Source organism: Pararge aegeria, chromosome 20 (assembly GCF_905163445.1).
Source record: "Pararge aegeria chromosome 20, ilParAegt1.1, whole genome shotgun sequence".
In the NCBI taxonomy this organism is placed as follows: domain Eukaryota; kingdom Metazoa; phylum Arthropoda; class Insecta; order Lepidoptera; family Nymphalidae; genus Pararge; species Pararge aegeria.
In genome coordinates, this window is record NC_053199.1 from 7,023,962 (window position 1) to 7,039,131 (window position 15,170).

At 35.1% G+C, this 15,170-nt stretch overlaps 2 protein-coding genes across 4 annotated transcripts in view; one reads left to right on the forward strand and one right to left on the reverse strand.

Annotated features, from left to right (window-relative positions):
* LOC120632836 (dynein heavy chain, cytoplasmic) overlaps positions 1-15,170 on the reverse strand; it is a 74,344-nt gene that overhangs the window by 22,194 nt on the left and 36,980 nt on the right. For all 3 annotated transcript variants that reach the window (XM_039902866.1, XM_039902868.1, XM_039902867.1), the window contains 17 exons: positions 14,680-14,805; positions 14,214-14,391; positions 11,351-11,460; positions 11,116-11,233; positions 10,654-10,811; positions 10,242-10,368; positions 5,630-5,719; positions 5,095-5,254; positions 4,083-4,270; positions 3,665-3,791; positions 3,292-3,440; positions 2,553-2,746; positions 1,673-1,818; positions 1,448-1,563; positions 970-1,161; positions 416-577; positions 137-246 (listed from right to left, as the gene is read on the reverse strand). In XM_039902866.1, the coding sequence (XP_039758800.1) occupies positions 137-246; positions 416-577; positions 970-1,161; positions 1,448-1,563; positions 1,673-1,818; positions 2,553-2,746; positions 3,292-3,440; positions 3,665-3,791; positions 4,083-4,270; positions 5,095-5,254; positions 5,630-5,719; positions 10,242-10,368; positions 10,654-10,811; positions 11,116-11,233; positions 11,351-11,460; positions 14,214-14,391; positions 14,680-14,805 (2,451 nt within the window). The remainder of the gene's footprint in view (positions 1-136; positions 247-415; positions 578-969; positions 1,162-1,447; positions 1,564-1,672; positions 1,819-2,552; positions 2,747-3,291; positions 3,441-3,664; positions 3,792-4,082; positions 4,271-5,094; positions 5,255-5,629; positions 5,720-10,241; positions 10,369-10,653; positions 10,812-11,115; positions 11,234-11,350; positions 11,461-14,213; positions 14,392-14,679; positions 14,806-15,170) is intronic.
* On the forward strand, positions 11,831-14,097 carry LOC120632844 (putative nuclease HARBI1). Its single transcript, XM_039902881.1, has 5 exons — positions 11,831-12,178; positions 12,531-12,793; positions 12,997-13,152; positions 13,255-13,411; positions 13,773-14,097. The coding sequence occupies exons 1-5, from the start codon at positions 11,898-11,900 to the stop codon at positions 14,026-14,028; spliced, it is 1,113 nt and encodes a 370-aa protein (XP_039758815.1). The 5' UTR covers positions 11,831-11,897; the 3' UTR covers positions 14,029-14,097.

Below are 15,170 nucleotides of genomic sequence, written 5' to 3' on the forward strand. Positions count from 1 at the left end.
GCCCGCTGAGTGACTCAAGGCTTCTTATGAGGCCCATAGTTAACGACCATGTTTCAGAGCCATAGGTCATCACTGGCAACACGCACTGTTCGAAGACTTAATTATATTAACCATGTCTTTTAAGAGTTCAACATACCATTTATACAATTCATCGTTAGAATCCAACATAAGGCCCTCTCTTTGAGCACCTTCTTTGCACTGCGTCATAAGAGCAGCAAACTCGTCGCCTTCAAACAGTCCGGGCACCTAAAAATTACGGAGCAAATTTTATAACCACAAAATCTGAAAATAATGTTTCAACCCGAAAACGTATGTAGCATATATTATTATCAAATAAACCAAGGAAATCATTTATTATTAATTTACTAAACTTTTATTTGCACTTTAAGGATAATATTGAAAAGGGTTATCTGACCTCTCCGTTAGCGAGAAGAGTATTCATTCTCTCCAAGAAGCCACTGTCAAGCACATTGGACTCATCCAAAATGAAGGCCACCTTCTCATCACGACAACCGGCACGACGGAGTACGGACCGTAGATCTTCGTCGAAGTCCGCGCCGGTATATTTGTTGTGGACCTGTAAAAGTAACAAGATTTACTTGAGAAGGAGGTTATGGAATGTTTTATTTCTCGAAAATAATGCCAAATTTTATAACCTTCAGAGCATTATTCCACTATTTCGAGATTAATAATAACATAACCGCACGGTTTGCTTTCGTTCTGCTAAATAATTCGAGGAATCGTTATTGCTTAAAATGGACAATCATGTTTAATATAAGCATGAATGTCCAATTTCTATATTGAATCTATCCGTAATCTATAGATATATTACTTGACAACGTTATGAGCGTCAAAAATTATCCGTACAAGTTTTAACAAATATCATCTTTGCTAAGCAACTTTTCAACCGATTAAGATGAATTGAATATATAAAAAAGACGTAAGACAGTTCGCGAAAGTATAACATACTTTGATCTGGAAGATGCTGAGACCGTTCATCCAGGCCACGAAACGGCTGAGGGTTGTCTTGCCGGCTCCTGATACACCGATGAGTAACAGATGTCCTTGAGGTTGGCGGAAGATTCGGTCGATCCTAAGTACATGTTCAAGCACTTCATCGAACAGAACCAACGGGACGTCCAACTCCTCTTCGTAGAACACCTGCATATCAAATATGACCAAATTAAGTACATAACTTTACGTTGCAACTTACTTACAAATATAATATCAAATGTTACAAATAATAATCTAATTTGAATGCGGGATCGCCATTCTAGCACTTAGGACCCTAACTCTAACTCACTATATTTTAAATATTAGATTGAAAACCTATAAAGACTGCGTGTACAGGTACAGACTAAGCAACCTGCCTGCCTGATCGATAAACATGCCGAAAAAGTAAAAGTTTAGCTATTGGTGTAAAGGTTAATAAAAGTTATCAAAATACCTTCAATCTAGCCTTGACGTATTCACGTAATTGATCTCTTTGGACTGGTACATAGTCCTTACTCAACCAGTTACTGTAGAGAATCGGCCGGGCTAGTGCTTGCTCCCTGTTAATACCTAAAGAAAAATTTAGCATTCATATTTCATTCAAATAAACTTTTGGGAAGGGTTTGCTACTACCATTTGTAAGACAATGTATCAAAAGAGTACTACATTTCGGAAATACCTGGGAAGAATCTCATCGCCACGTTGTCAATGTTCTCGTCTGTCCATTGTCTTTCTACATCTTCAACCAATCGATCTTGGAATAGACGTAACGCTTCGTGGGCCCACAGTCTCACCAAACCTTCAATACTTAGGTTGTCTAGAGGTCTGGAAAACCAAATCAATTAAAAAAAGTCAAATCTGGTAATCTATGTTCACGGTACATATTAGAAACGATAGGAAAGCGCTTCGTACGTACATATAAAATATTAACTAAATACCGAACTAAATACTATTTTTTATAAACTTATTATAAAAAAATATTTTAATTGTCAAATAATAAGAAATCATATGTATTATATACATACAAAAGTTATTTCAGGTACTTTGTTAGGTTGCCTGTTAGAGATTGCTTTTAAGCGATAAGGCCCGCCCATTGTACCTTTTCTTTCTTTCTTTCAATTGTGTTTTTTTTATTGCTTTGTCTTTGCTGTACAATAAAGTGTATTTGATTGATTGTTTGATGATTCCGAATTAATTGAAAATTTAAAAATATATAAATGAATATTGTCCCTGGTAAAACATGTAATTGGGTATAATTTTATAAAAAAGAAATAAAAAATCAAATGTTTTGTATCATGAATTATATATAATCTGACCATAGTTACATGGTCAGATTATATATAATTCATGATCTATTACAAACTCTATAAGAAGAATAATTAATTATCGAAGAAGTTCATTTACGTTTACACAAACACAGTTTACATTTATACAAATCTCATCCCTACTGTAAGCTGTCAAAATTATCATCCGAAATAGGACAAAGCATAAGTAGATTGCAATTGTTCAACGGGAGGAATGTTATCCGATGACCTATTTATAGTTAAATATTTAAATACCTGATAGCCTCGCAAATTCCGCGCACCCATCTGGTCATTTCTCTGGGCGAATATACGTAGTGCGGTTGCATGTCTTGTGTAAAGCGTTCTTGCGACGCGAGGTAAAGTTTCACCATAGCTTGCGTTAGGGGTTCCGCGTAGCCACGTAGTGCGGGTTGCATTCGTAGCATAGCGCGTGTGAATGTTCCGTAAATCTGTTTTAGTATATTTATGATGGTAAGCAATTGAGTGTCGTCACGACCGGCCAAGGTCAGGGTATACCTCGGGATGAGGTCTGGGTTCCGGAATGTTTTAATCTAGTCACCCAGAAATTGAATTGGATTTTGAAAATTAGGTCATTATGTATGTGTAAATAATTATACTATAGTTAGTCTGAATATTTGACGACAGACTTATGGTATTTGATGTTTGAACATAATTAATAACATAAATGAATGCAAACTTTTTTGATATTTTTAAAGAGATTAAATGAAGAAATATAGACGAATAAGTTGGAATGAGAACTTTTATTTTTTTATTACTAGTAGATTTTCTTTAACAACTTGTCGAGGTCTAAACCAATGGACGTTTTGTGTTGTAGAGAGTTTTCGTATTCCACGGCCTTGTGCCCTGTGGGTTGACTGTCTCCCTACATTACGCCTAATGTCATCTCCCCAGCTATTATTCACTAGTCACACAATAATACTGATTCTATTTTACCGTTGTTACTGAACTGAGAAGAAACCTTTTTTAGCATTACCTGCTCCAAAGAAGTCTCTCCTGGATAATCGACGTAGATGACAGGTACATGGCGCAGCAGTCGGTGTGAAAGCGGTTTACGACCGGGATCGGTTGGCGGGTTGCAAGCGCCCACAAATTGAATACGCTCCAAATGGACCCATGAATGATCTGTGAGCAAATTTATTCATATTTGATATTGCAGCTTAAAACGCGCAACTAGAGCAAATCTCTGCGGAACACAATAATATTGGCAAAGACAATTGTTTTTATTTAAGTTACTGCAGTATATGAGCATATTATATGCAGTATATCCATAGAACAAGCTGTATTTTATTATGAAAAAATTGTCAAAAGGTTAAAGAGAAATAATTAAAATACAAAAAATTACTCACCACTTGCTCTGTAGAAGCCTTTATGTTCGAGAAGCTGTCGTAAAAACGAGATAACACGTTGCGTGCCATACTGATCCATATCCGGTAAGTTGATTTCATCGCAGAACAAAACCAACCATTTACCGAGCTAAAATATAGAATTGGAAAAGTTGTTCAAGGAACATCCATTTTATAAGACTACCGATTATTGTACTGGTAAAGATTTAACGAAAGTAAAATAAAGTGTTTTGCATTGAAGCAACTGTGATAGTTCAAAGGTTAAAAAAGTAATTCTATACTTTTTAGGCAATTTTGTATTTGCGACATAGATCCCTCACTAAAAACTCAAATGTTGTAGTTGAAAAGCAAGAACATTACTATAATCAAATTAAATTTAATTGGCAGTCAGTGCGTTCGATTTGTTTAATTTTATAGTTACCTGTACAGGCGCTAGAACCACTCCATTAGGCGTCTTGCGATACTCGCAGTAATGGTCGAAGGTCTTGAGCAACAGTTCCGGTGTAGTGGCCGAAGAAAAATTAAGGCCCACAACTTCCATGTCCGGGAGAGCTCGTAGCGCGGAGAATAGCGTCATGGTTTTACCAGAACCGGGAGGACCGCAGAGGACTGTAGAACAAACATGATAAAAAAAAAAAAAAAAATACTGATATGTCTAGTTGCGAATAGTGTACACAACAATAAAGTATCAGTAAAACTCGATTTAAAGTTATAATCATAATTTTAATCAAATAACGAAGATTAGTTTCCATATAAAAGTAACCTTAAGTAAGTTAGTAAGAGGTGTCTACCCTTAATAACCGAAGTTGCATAGAATCGCATTGACACATGTTTGTGTAATAATTATTATTTTAATGTAATCTAGGTGTCTTAATTATACTACTGATGTGGTTGTAATTGCGTATTTTTTTATGTTAACTATTAAGTTTACCTTCAAGAAATAGACATACCTTCAGCTTTATTTGATTTTGATATTCAGAAACATGTTGTGAAACGAATTTCAGAGTGCTAGATATTTACATTGAAATCTTTTGACATTAATAAATAAATAATAAATAAATATACTACGACAATACACACATCGCCATCTAGCCCCAAAGTAAGCGTAGCTGTTATGGGTACTAAGATAGCTGATGAATATTTTTATGAATATAATACACATAAATACTTATAATATACAGATAAACACCCAGACACTGAAAACATTTAAGTTCATCACACAAACATTTTTTTCAATTGAACCCACGGCCTTGGACGCAGGAAGCAGGGTCGCTGCCCACTGAGCCAACCGGCTGTCGAATGTGAGAAGAGTTCAAATGTTATCATCAAGCTCTACATAAAACGTGTACTACTCGAGAACATCAGAAGCGTATTCGCAAATACGCTTTGTCTGACAAATTTGTTATTATTAAATGAGAATCAAAAGTGTATACCCAGAGGCTTGTGTTCTGCGAGCCAAGTGTAAAGTAACGCTTCATGGCGCACGGTGTCCAGCGTGGGCACGACTATGTCCGGAGCGGCCACTTTGTGCGTCTCCACTTCAATCTGAGGCACTTTCGCGGACCATGGCACCCATTCTCCAGTTATAGACACCTGTATAAGGAAAAAATGGTAATGGAAGAACATTTATGGTATACCAACACTAATGGTAAAGGCTAGATTTTGACATTTTGCTGACTTTGACATTCGTTTAAAGTTAACAAAAAAACGATGCAACGATATTTTTTATTCCATACATCAAGTATCGAAAATGTACCCAATATGATACATTTGTAACAGTACATTGATGTTACCCACTGGAATTGAGATGTGATACAATGTTTATCGATACTTTTTGGGATTCCTTACATTCCTAGGTTATGTAAGAGCATATGATAAGGGTTTAAAAAATCTTGGATCTTAATTTACATAATTATGTGGGCTCTCTTTTCACATTACTTTACTGATAACGAAAATAACAATACTAACTTCGAAGTCGATAATGTGTTGATTTGCCCCACAGTTGGGTAGTTGCATTGTGCTCGCTGATCTTATGAAATCGCCCAGTTCATTGCGATCCTGAAAACAAACCATTATTTTTACACAATTCGGTAAGTGGCAATTTGCAACGAGCACTTGTTGAACACGGTCGTGTACAGTTGTGTTATACAATTTGTTTACCTACCGTCATTTAGTGTACTTAGAACGCGGGAATAATGGTTGTAAAGAAATGTGCATCGTGTAACAAAAACATCACGAAAAAGTGTCCTGGCCTAGAATGCAGCAGGTGCAGCAAGGTGATCCATGCGGATCCATCGTGCTCCAAACTTTCGAACAAGCAACTTAACACCTTAAGAAACGCTACGGGTATTGAGTGGAGTTGTGAGGAGTGCCTCCTAAACGTGACCCGTAGGTCGTCTTTCATTATCCCTGATGATGATCCGGACGAGGATTCGGATTCTGGGCACACCCTGCATTCAACAAAATCCGTCATCGATACACGGAAGCTTGTCCAGGATATTAGTCGAGAACTAAAAAAAACATTCCGTGAAGAAATTTCACAATTAGAGTCATCCTTAGAGTTTCTACATGATCAGCTGAATAATATGGAGCAATCGATTAAAGCCCAAGACACCAAAATCAATACCCTTGACCACAAAAATCAAGACTTAGTGAACAAAACCAAACACCTGGAGCTTCGCGTTGCGGTTCTGGAACAAGGCGCGAGGCAGGTCGAGCAGAATGCCCTGTCTGCATCACTTGAAATTGCCGGGCTGCCGGACTTTTCGCCCGTGGAACTCAACAATGTGATCACCGCGGTAGCATCTAAATTTGACGTAGACGAGGGCGAAATACAGTCGACTCAACGTTTGTCAAGTGGTATGGATAAACCATGCACCATTCTTCTAGAACTCAAGTCGAAAAATGCTCGAAACAAATGGATTTCAGCTAGTAAAGAAAAAAGTATCTCAGTAGCACAAATATTGCCCAATGTTGTAAAAGAGAAGGCTGACAATCGCGTGTTTATAAGAGAAGCTTTAACGAAACACGTTAAAACCCTACTTTATAACGCTAAACTGAAATTGTGCAACTCGTTTCAATTTGTATGGTGCAAAGATGGCAAGGTTTGTGCTAGGAAAACAAACAATAGCAAAATCTTTTACATTCGTTGTCTCCAAGACATCGATCTAGCCTTAAAGGAAACTGCAATTTCATCTTAATAACTATTTTGTACCTCACTTTTTTCTTTATTATTTATTATTTATTTTTGTCGGTTAAGTATGTCTAAAGTAACTGAAATCTTTGATTGTAAGTCTATTAATTACTTCTTTCAACATCTACCCAGCCATAGTAAACTTAACTTTTCATGTCTACATATAAATATTAGATCACTTATTAAAAATTTTACAAATTTGTTGCAAGTAATCCACAGCTGTAGTTTTCCATTGGATGTCATAATAATCACGGAAGCTGGAATTTCCGATAATATAGCTCATTTGTATAATATAACTGGCTATAACATGTACTCTAAACTGCGAGTAAACAGAAAAGGGGGCGGTATTATTGTTTATACCAGTAACTCAATAAAATTCACACCCATCATGTATAAAAGTAATACATTTGAAAATCTGACAGGGATTTTTAAACTTCACGGTCATGATCAGGACGTAGTCTTGTGTGCAATTTATAGGCCACCGTCTACGAACAAAACTATCTTTGTAAAGGAGCTAAGTAAGTATGTTTCAAGTTTTGATCACAAAAGTAATATTCTCCTTATCGGCGACACTAATAACGACCTTAAAAATCAAATCGTCATACACGGACTCATATCTGGATGCACTGAGCGAGGCCGGATTAATGTGCGGAATCACGTCATACACTAGGATAGAACCGAGAGTTAATCGTGTAACAAAATCATGTATAGATCACATTTTTGCGCGATTCCCCTCATTAGAACCGTACTCCGCTGCGCTGGATGTCGTACTGGCGGATCATCGAGCTATTGTGTTCGCGTGCGCTAGCCATGCCGTGCGTACTCTTAGCAATGTACAGGTTGCTTCGAAAACGTTCCTTGATCACAAGGTTTTATTTAATAAACTAAATGAAGTTGACTGGACGCTAACTAATTCAATGAATTGTCCAAATCAAATTCTTAAATTTATTACCGATTCTCATACGGAAGCTATCGCCTCAGCTAGTAAAAAAAGCACCCATAAACGAGGGAATCAGCATTTTAGGGCTCCGTGGATTGACTTTAACATTATAAAACTTTGCGATAGAAGGGATAAACTGTTTAGCTTGTGGAAAAAAATCCTAATGATGCCAAATTAAGATTAGACTATATAAAATCACGTAATAAAGCTTATAAAGTACTAGAAGACCGACGAAATTTATATTATGTTAAACGTATAAATACCAACTTTAATAACTCTAAAAAAATTTATAAACTAATAAATGAAATGATGGGCCGTGTATCCTTATCTATTGATGATTCCATTTTAAAAGCCTTTGAATCACAGGGGTTATCCAGTAACGCCATTGCTAATGGTTTTGCAAACGAATTCGACAAGGCTGTTAAATCGATAATTCCGACCTGCAATTCCAAGCTATTGGACCCTTGTTTGTATACCAAGTCAGTGAACGCCTCCATTTTATTTCAGAAAGCGACATGCACTAAAATTTCTAAGATTATTCAAAACTTAAATTCAAGTAAAGCGCCAGGAGCGGACAGCATTAAGGTTAGCCACATAAAGACGGCTAGGGATAAAATTTCTTTAGCTATAGCAAATCTAATTAACAGCAGTGTCAAAAGCGGTTTCTACCCTGAAAATTTAAAAAAAGGATGTGTTCGACCAGTTTTTAAAAAAGGGAAACGCAATGATTTTTCAAACTACCGACCAATCACGCTTTTATCGTCGGTAGACAAAATTGTGGAAAAATTTGTCTGCGAACAAATTCATACATTTTATAAGAAGAACGAAGTAATTTACCGCAACCAATATGGATTTCAGCAGGGAAAGGGATCAATAGATCTTCTCTCAATATTTTCTGACGAAGTTAATGAACAGCTTAACCAAAAAAAACATGTACTTGCACTGTTTATAGACTTCTCGCGCGCTTTCGACACTTTGAACCATAATCTTCTTCAAAGTAAACTAGAAACATGTGGTGTCCGCGGTCCTTTGCTCGCTTGGTGCGCAAACTACCTTCGCAAACGCACATTTAGTGTACGGATTGATAACGCCTACAGCGACACTCATGTGGTTAGTGAAGGCACGGCTCAGGGTTCCGTCCTCGGCCCGTTGCACTTCTTGACGTATGTGAATGACATGAGCAACTGTATAAAGCATTGTTCATGTTACCAATTCGCGGACGATACTTGCATCATCTTTGCTGGTCGGGACCCTGACAAGATCTGTGAAGCATTGCAGATGGATTTTAACACCCTGACCATGTGGTGTCACGATGCGGGCTTAGTTCTTAATGTGAAAAAAACCAAACTGATTCATATTAGATCACCATATCTAAAATTCATTCCCTTTAAAAATATTATAGCTCACGATCATGCTTGTCTACACAGTGTAAATTATAATTCATGTAAGTGCCCTTCGATTGAGCTAGTCGACCGATATACCTATCTTGGTCTTACTATTGACTGCAAATTCAACTGGAGTTTCCACATAGACTACGTATGTAATAAACTGAGGCAATTTCTCGCAAATATAACTATTTTAAATCGACGGATTCCATTTAAAATCAAATTAATGCTATATAACTCGTTCGCTCTTACTTACGTACAATATGGTCTCAGTAGCTACGGTCGTACTTATAAAACTTATCTCAATAACATATATAGTTACAGTATAGAATACTGTTAATATAGTATAGAATACAGTATAGAATACAGTATAGAATACTTACAGTTAAGAATATTAAAAGCTATTGTCTCACATTCCATTAAATCTAAATACGACGGTAATGATCTAGGGCTTTTTAATCATTGTAAAACATTACCTGTTCAGGAACAGTTTAAATATACTTTATTGAAAAATGAGTTCTTTAATAAGAAGATACTCCGGAAAAATGAACATCCTGTACATACGCGGACGATGACTGCCAACCGCATGCTCATTACGCGCGCTAACAATACATACGGTGAGCGTACGACCGCCTTTTTGGTTCCGCGATTCATGAACGAACTACCTTCAACGTTGATCCAAAATGTAAATATTAAAAACATTAAGCGTAAACTCAAAGAATACTTTTTAGCGAAGTTAGTTGGCTGACTCTTTTGTATCTCGTATAGTTTATATTATTTTGGTACTTACTACTATTAGAAATTAAAATTGACAGTCTTACTTGGTTCCTATCGTTCTACAATGTAGCAGTATGTTTTTCCCACAGCTGGTTTTATTCTTTTAATTAACACCTTAGGTAATCGTTGCAGATAGGCACCGAGGACAAACCTCTGCGGTTTTTTCGGTGTTTTTATACTAACCATTTTATTGTAATTGCTTTATTTGATAAATAAATAAAAAAAAAAAAAAAAAAAAAAGTACATAAAAGATGGATCCATAAAAATAAACTATTTTCCTCTAACCTTGAGTTTGGCGTCGCCAGCAAAAGACCACAGCAAGGAATAAACAAGCCATTTTGGTACATAGGCTTCTAGTTGTTCGTTTGTGATCGGGAAATCAGGATGTTGCCGATTGTAGCCCAGAATGTTCCTATGAATTTTTGCAAATTTAATATAAGATATTATAGATTCATTTTACAAAAGGCCAATTAAAATTATCGTAAACAGACAATATACTAATCTAATATAATAATAAGATGCACTTAGCATCTATTTGATTTTTTTTTACTAATCATACTTTAAGTTACAAAAAATGGGGACAAGTGAACTGCACTATTAGTTAAAGTGTATTGCAACTTGAGTTTCAATTTATATAGAGTTCTTGCCAGGCTGTTAGATATCAGTATAAAATATTTATAATAGTTAGCTAAGTTACCTGACACCACGGTTAAGCATAGAATGTAATGATGACAACGCGCGATGTCTAGTGAAGTCCATTATATGATCGAGACTAGCCGCACGCTCCAAACATTTCACCACCAAACCATCGCCGTAGAACAACGGTTGCAGGAATGCGGCTACATCACGTTGAGTCTAGAAATAACATTATTATCATAATTAAGTATAATTTATGACATTAGGAAACCTAATTTCCGGGCTTCTTTAATACAGATTTCGAGCAATAATGACAAAACAATGTATGTGTCGATTTAAAATTGAATATTTTCAATATCCAAGATATATTTCGAAATTATTTAATTCTATTGTTTTGGATTTTATTTCAGTAAAACCTGCTGAGGAACTTATTTATTCTAGTTTGTAAACATAATAGAGCTGGAATTCAAAGTTATGTTTAGTCTATGGTTTCATCATTTTAAACTTTTTTCATAGAGAATACCTGTAGTGCTGGTGACAAAATATTTTCAGTTGCATTTTGGTCCCCACCGGCGGTAGGTGCGGCCATTACAATGCTAAAAGAGTCCTCTTCACCATCCTCTAAAGGAATATTTCTTAAGCTAAAAAAGAAATCACAAGTATTATCAAGTGATTATCGGCTAAGAATATCATCATCATCATAATAAAAGTAATGAAAATAGTTGGGAGTAATGTGATAACATAATTGTATCTCTTACCGCAGTAGATAGTTTTCAAAAATCATTTCCGTTGAAAGCACATCTTGGGAGAACCATACCATGCCACAACGTGATACTGTAGCTAAGGTGGCATATTTCAAGTCTTGCACCTAAGAAAAAAACATTAAATTCTACAATAATAACTCAATACAAGTTATAGATAGTAATAAAATAAATGTACGTAATAGTTTGAATTTCTTTTTATTTAAAAATTTTGAAATGGGCAATGCTTAATTTTTTTTCCAACTTTGATTATTCCATTGGAGGAATAATAGCTTACAAGTCGAATTGTATTGAATTGAATTACTATTTCAGGTGGAATTATGCAGACATAAAATCTTATATTTCAGCAATCCTTTCTTCGTAATACGATTCTTCTGCAGCTTAGCGTACGATTTTAGTCATAAGCCTCCTAGTGTGGTTCAACCTTTATGTCTATGCTCTTTGTTGCGAAAAATCCTTCTGCTGTCAGTGTCAATGTCAGCTGTTTTTAGTCACTGTCTTGTTGAGTTAGACGCTAACCGGCGAATGTCTTTTGTGCAATATTATGCAAATTTCTTTTTATTTTGATATTATTTCTGGATTAAATAAAATGTGGAGTTCAGACAGTGATTCAAGTGATTTGGAGATATTATTCGCGTTATCGGACTGGGACGACTCTGACGATTCGCGTGATGACGAAATCGCGCTAGTTCGATACAAAAACAGAGTAAATTATACCAAAACTTTAGACGCTCACGAATTTCTTCTTCGATTTCGCTTGGATAAAACTCAAGTGGAGAGCTTATTAGGAGAAATCTATCCACATCTCAGAGAGTCTGGTGCAAGGTTTGTGTCATAATGACAACAAAGTTATTATCGAAAATAACATTGTTATTGGTTTTGATTGTTAATGGCAATGCCAAATATGTAAGGATCGGATATTAATTAATATATATCTCTTTTTTATTGGCTAGACCTGTTTTTTGCTTAAGCTATAGAGGTTCTAGCAGTGCATTCTCTCGCGGCATGATACTCTCAAAACATTAGTGGTTACATGTGCGCAATAGCTTACTTACAATAGTGCATGTATAAGGGGAAATTTAAAATAAGAATGATTGATATTAAGTGGTATAGTAAATAGTGGTGTAAGTGTTACAGTAAAAAATGATTTCTTTATAAAGTACACATCTTGTTGCAGGAATAATGGCATTTCACCATTACACCAGTTGCTTCTAACGTTAAGGTTTTATGCCTTAGGGTCTCTGGTATCTGTAGGGCAATTCATTGGTGTATCAAAGTCAGCGGCAAATCAAATTGTACGAAATGTCAGTTGTGCAATAACTAATTTATGTAGCAAGTACATTTGCATCAATAACACAACTGAAGATTTTTACAAAATTGCTCAATTCCCACAAGTACTTGGAGTAATCGACTGTACACACATTAGGATTCACATATCAAGTAAGGCATTGTTTCTAAATGGCAAGGTTTGAACCAACTTTTAAATAAAATGATATTACAATATAGTAGTTCTTTCCATTTTAAGCATTTTTTTTGTTTTTGAAAATATAACACTTTCAGGTTCTTTTGTGAAATTGAAATAGGATTTGACAAGAAGTGCAGATAGATGCAGTCTTTGTGTTTTAATATATTCTTTTTTGAAGGACGCAAAGTGCCAGAAGAATACAAAAACAGAAAAGGGTCATACTCAATCAATGTTCAGGCTGTGTGTGATGCTAATCTAATGTTTATGAATATTGATTCTAAATGGTCAGGTTCTACACACGATGCTACTATCTTTGCCAATTCTGTGTTAAAAGGTAAAATCTGAATATTTTTAACTTTAACATTGCAAGCTTTTGACACTATTCCCATGAATAACATAGTTATAATGTGTAATCAACAGGCTGTTTCCTTTTCAGCACAATGCGAAAAAAAATTATATGGTAACAAATGGTTGCTCGGAGATAATGCATATCCTTTAAAACCATACCTATTGACGCCAATACTGAACCCACAGAGTAAGAGCGAAGAGCTTTATAATGAGTCACACAAAAAAACAAGAGATTGTATCGAACAGTAAGTATCTTAATCACAAATACTACATTCAATGAATATTTAACTTCTTTAGAGCAGATTTTTAAATGGAGATGAGGTAAAAGTTTGTGGGTCAACAATTGGTCTCATTTCATATAATCCACCAAAACTGGACAAATCTGAACAGTGTATATTAATATTATCTTCTTATATGCTACATCAAAAACAAAACAATTTTTTTTCAAAGAATCTGTACTGCTGAATACTGGTATTACAAGGTATTGTTTCATTTTATTGCATGTCAGCTGTTATTGTTTTATATGGCCAACTGGCAGACTTTAAATTGCATCCTTTCAGCAGCCAGATTAAAGTTCACCATGTATTAAATGTATTTTTTTTATAGATGCTTTGACCTTTGGAAAAGAAGATTTCCGGCATTAGGACTAATAATACGTACAAGTATATTAAGTGCCAATGCAGTTATCATAGCAACAGCTATCCTTCACAACATATGCATGACTAACAATGTAGAAGATGTACCTCCTGAGGTAAAGATTCCTGACGGGGAACAAGTTCCTGTGCAAGATGCATTAGAAGTGCCAAAAAATATAGAACTTGAAACTTTACTTGCCAATCATTTTAAAGTGGAAGATATATAATTTTTAATAATTTACCTATAGGAATTTACTACTTATTAAGAACCACCAATACGAATATATTATTTACCTTGAAAATAATATTTTTATTTATTAACTTAATGAGTCAGAGACAACATTGAATTTTTTGGATAAATTTGTTTTGGTTAGTTTTACTTAGGAATTATTAAGATTTAAAAATTACATACCTCAAACATGACGCGCACGTTCGGTGGGAGGGAGAGACGTTCGCCATTGGGCAATGTAAGAAGTTTATTGTCATCGAGTACAGAATTTAAGTTTTCAACCCATTCGGGGTCTACGTCACCGTCGAAGATAATCCATTGGCGTTTGTTAATCTCTCCGCGAACATTGTCGATGATTTTCCTAATATATATAACAATAGAAAATTACTAGAAATTTGAAAGTTACACTGACCCGCTGAAAGCTATACAGAAATAGTTTATCATCAGTATTGAATTATGTATTTGCAAAGGAAATGGAAAATTATAATTTAATTACTGAAATGTACCCTGAATACAGAGTTTGTATGCTATGAAGTAAAACAAAATGTTATTGTAATAATGTATTTAGATTTTTTTGTAATTGACTTTATCAGTGCGTATTTTATTTTTAAAACATATGTTCGGTACCTGTAAGTAGTACAATACCAACCTCAGTATATGTGTAAACAACCCATCCGTCCATTCACGAGTGTTAGGATCCAATACACCATACAATGTTTCTTTCGACATAGCTTTGGGGTCAATAACGTGTGCTACGCCTTCTACACCTTCGAACCTGTTGGCAAAGTGTTTTATATATATTTTTAATAAATTCACTTTAAATGAAGGCATATTTTCAGAATATAGCATTCGATATTGCATCGATTGGATTGTAGATATTCACCTGAAATTGTTACGTTTCCTTTGGAAATTTACTTTTCTATCCAAATTAACTAAAATATAACGTTTTTATCAGTTATATCCAATTCCTAAAATTATCTCGAAGAATATAGGTACATTGTCTTGATGGCATTTTCTCCGGTGACTGTACATACTAATTGGTAAGACAATTTTGTCTCACTGACTTTCGCAAATCTTATATCTTTAAACGAGCATATACATTCTTGTATACATATAATTGGAATCTCGGAATCTGCTCCA

What these genes read in the sequence shown, in the direction of transcription:
- LOC120632844 (XM_039902881.1), top strand. Translation starts at nt 11,898, where the DNA reads ATGCAAATTTCTTTTTATTTTGATATTATTTCTGGATTAAATAAAATG. An exon ending in CATTAGGATTCACATATCAA is followed by an intron (nt 12,794 to 12,996) that starts GTAAGGCATTGT and finishes TCTTTTTTGAAG; the next exon opens with GACGCAAAGTGCCAGAAGAA. An exon ending in TGCCAATTCTGTGTTAAAAG is followed by an intron (nt 13,153 to 13,254) that starts GTAAAATCTGAA and finishes TTTCCTTTTCAG; the next exon opens with CACAATGCGAAAAAAAATTA.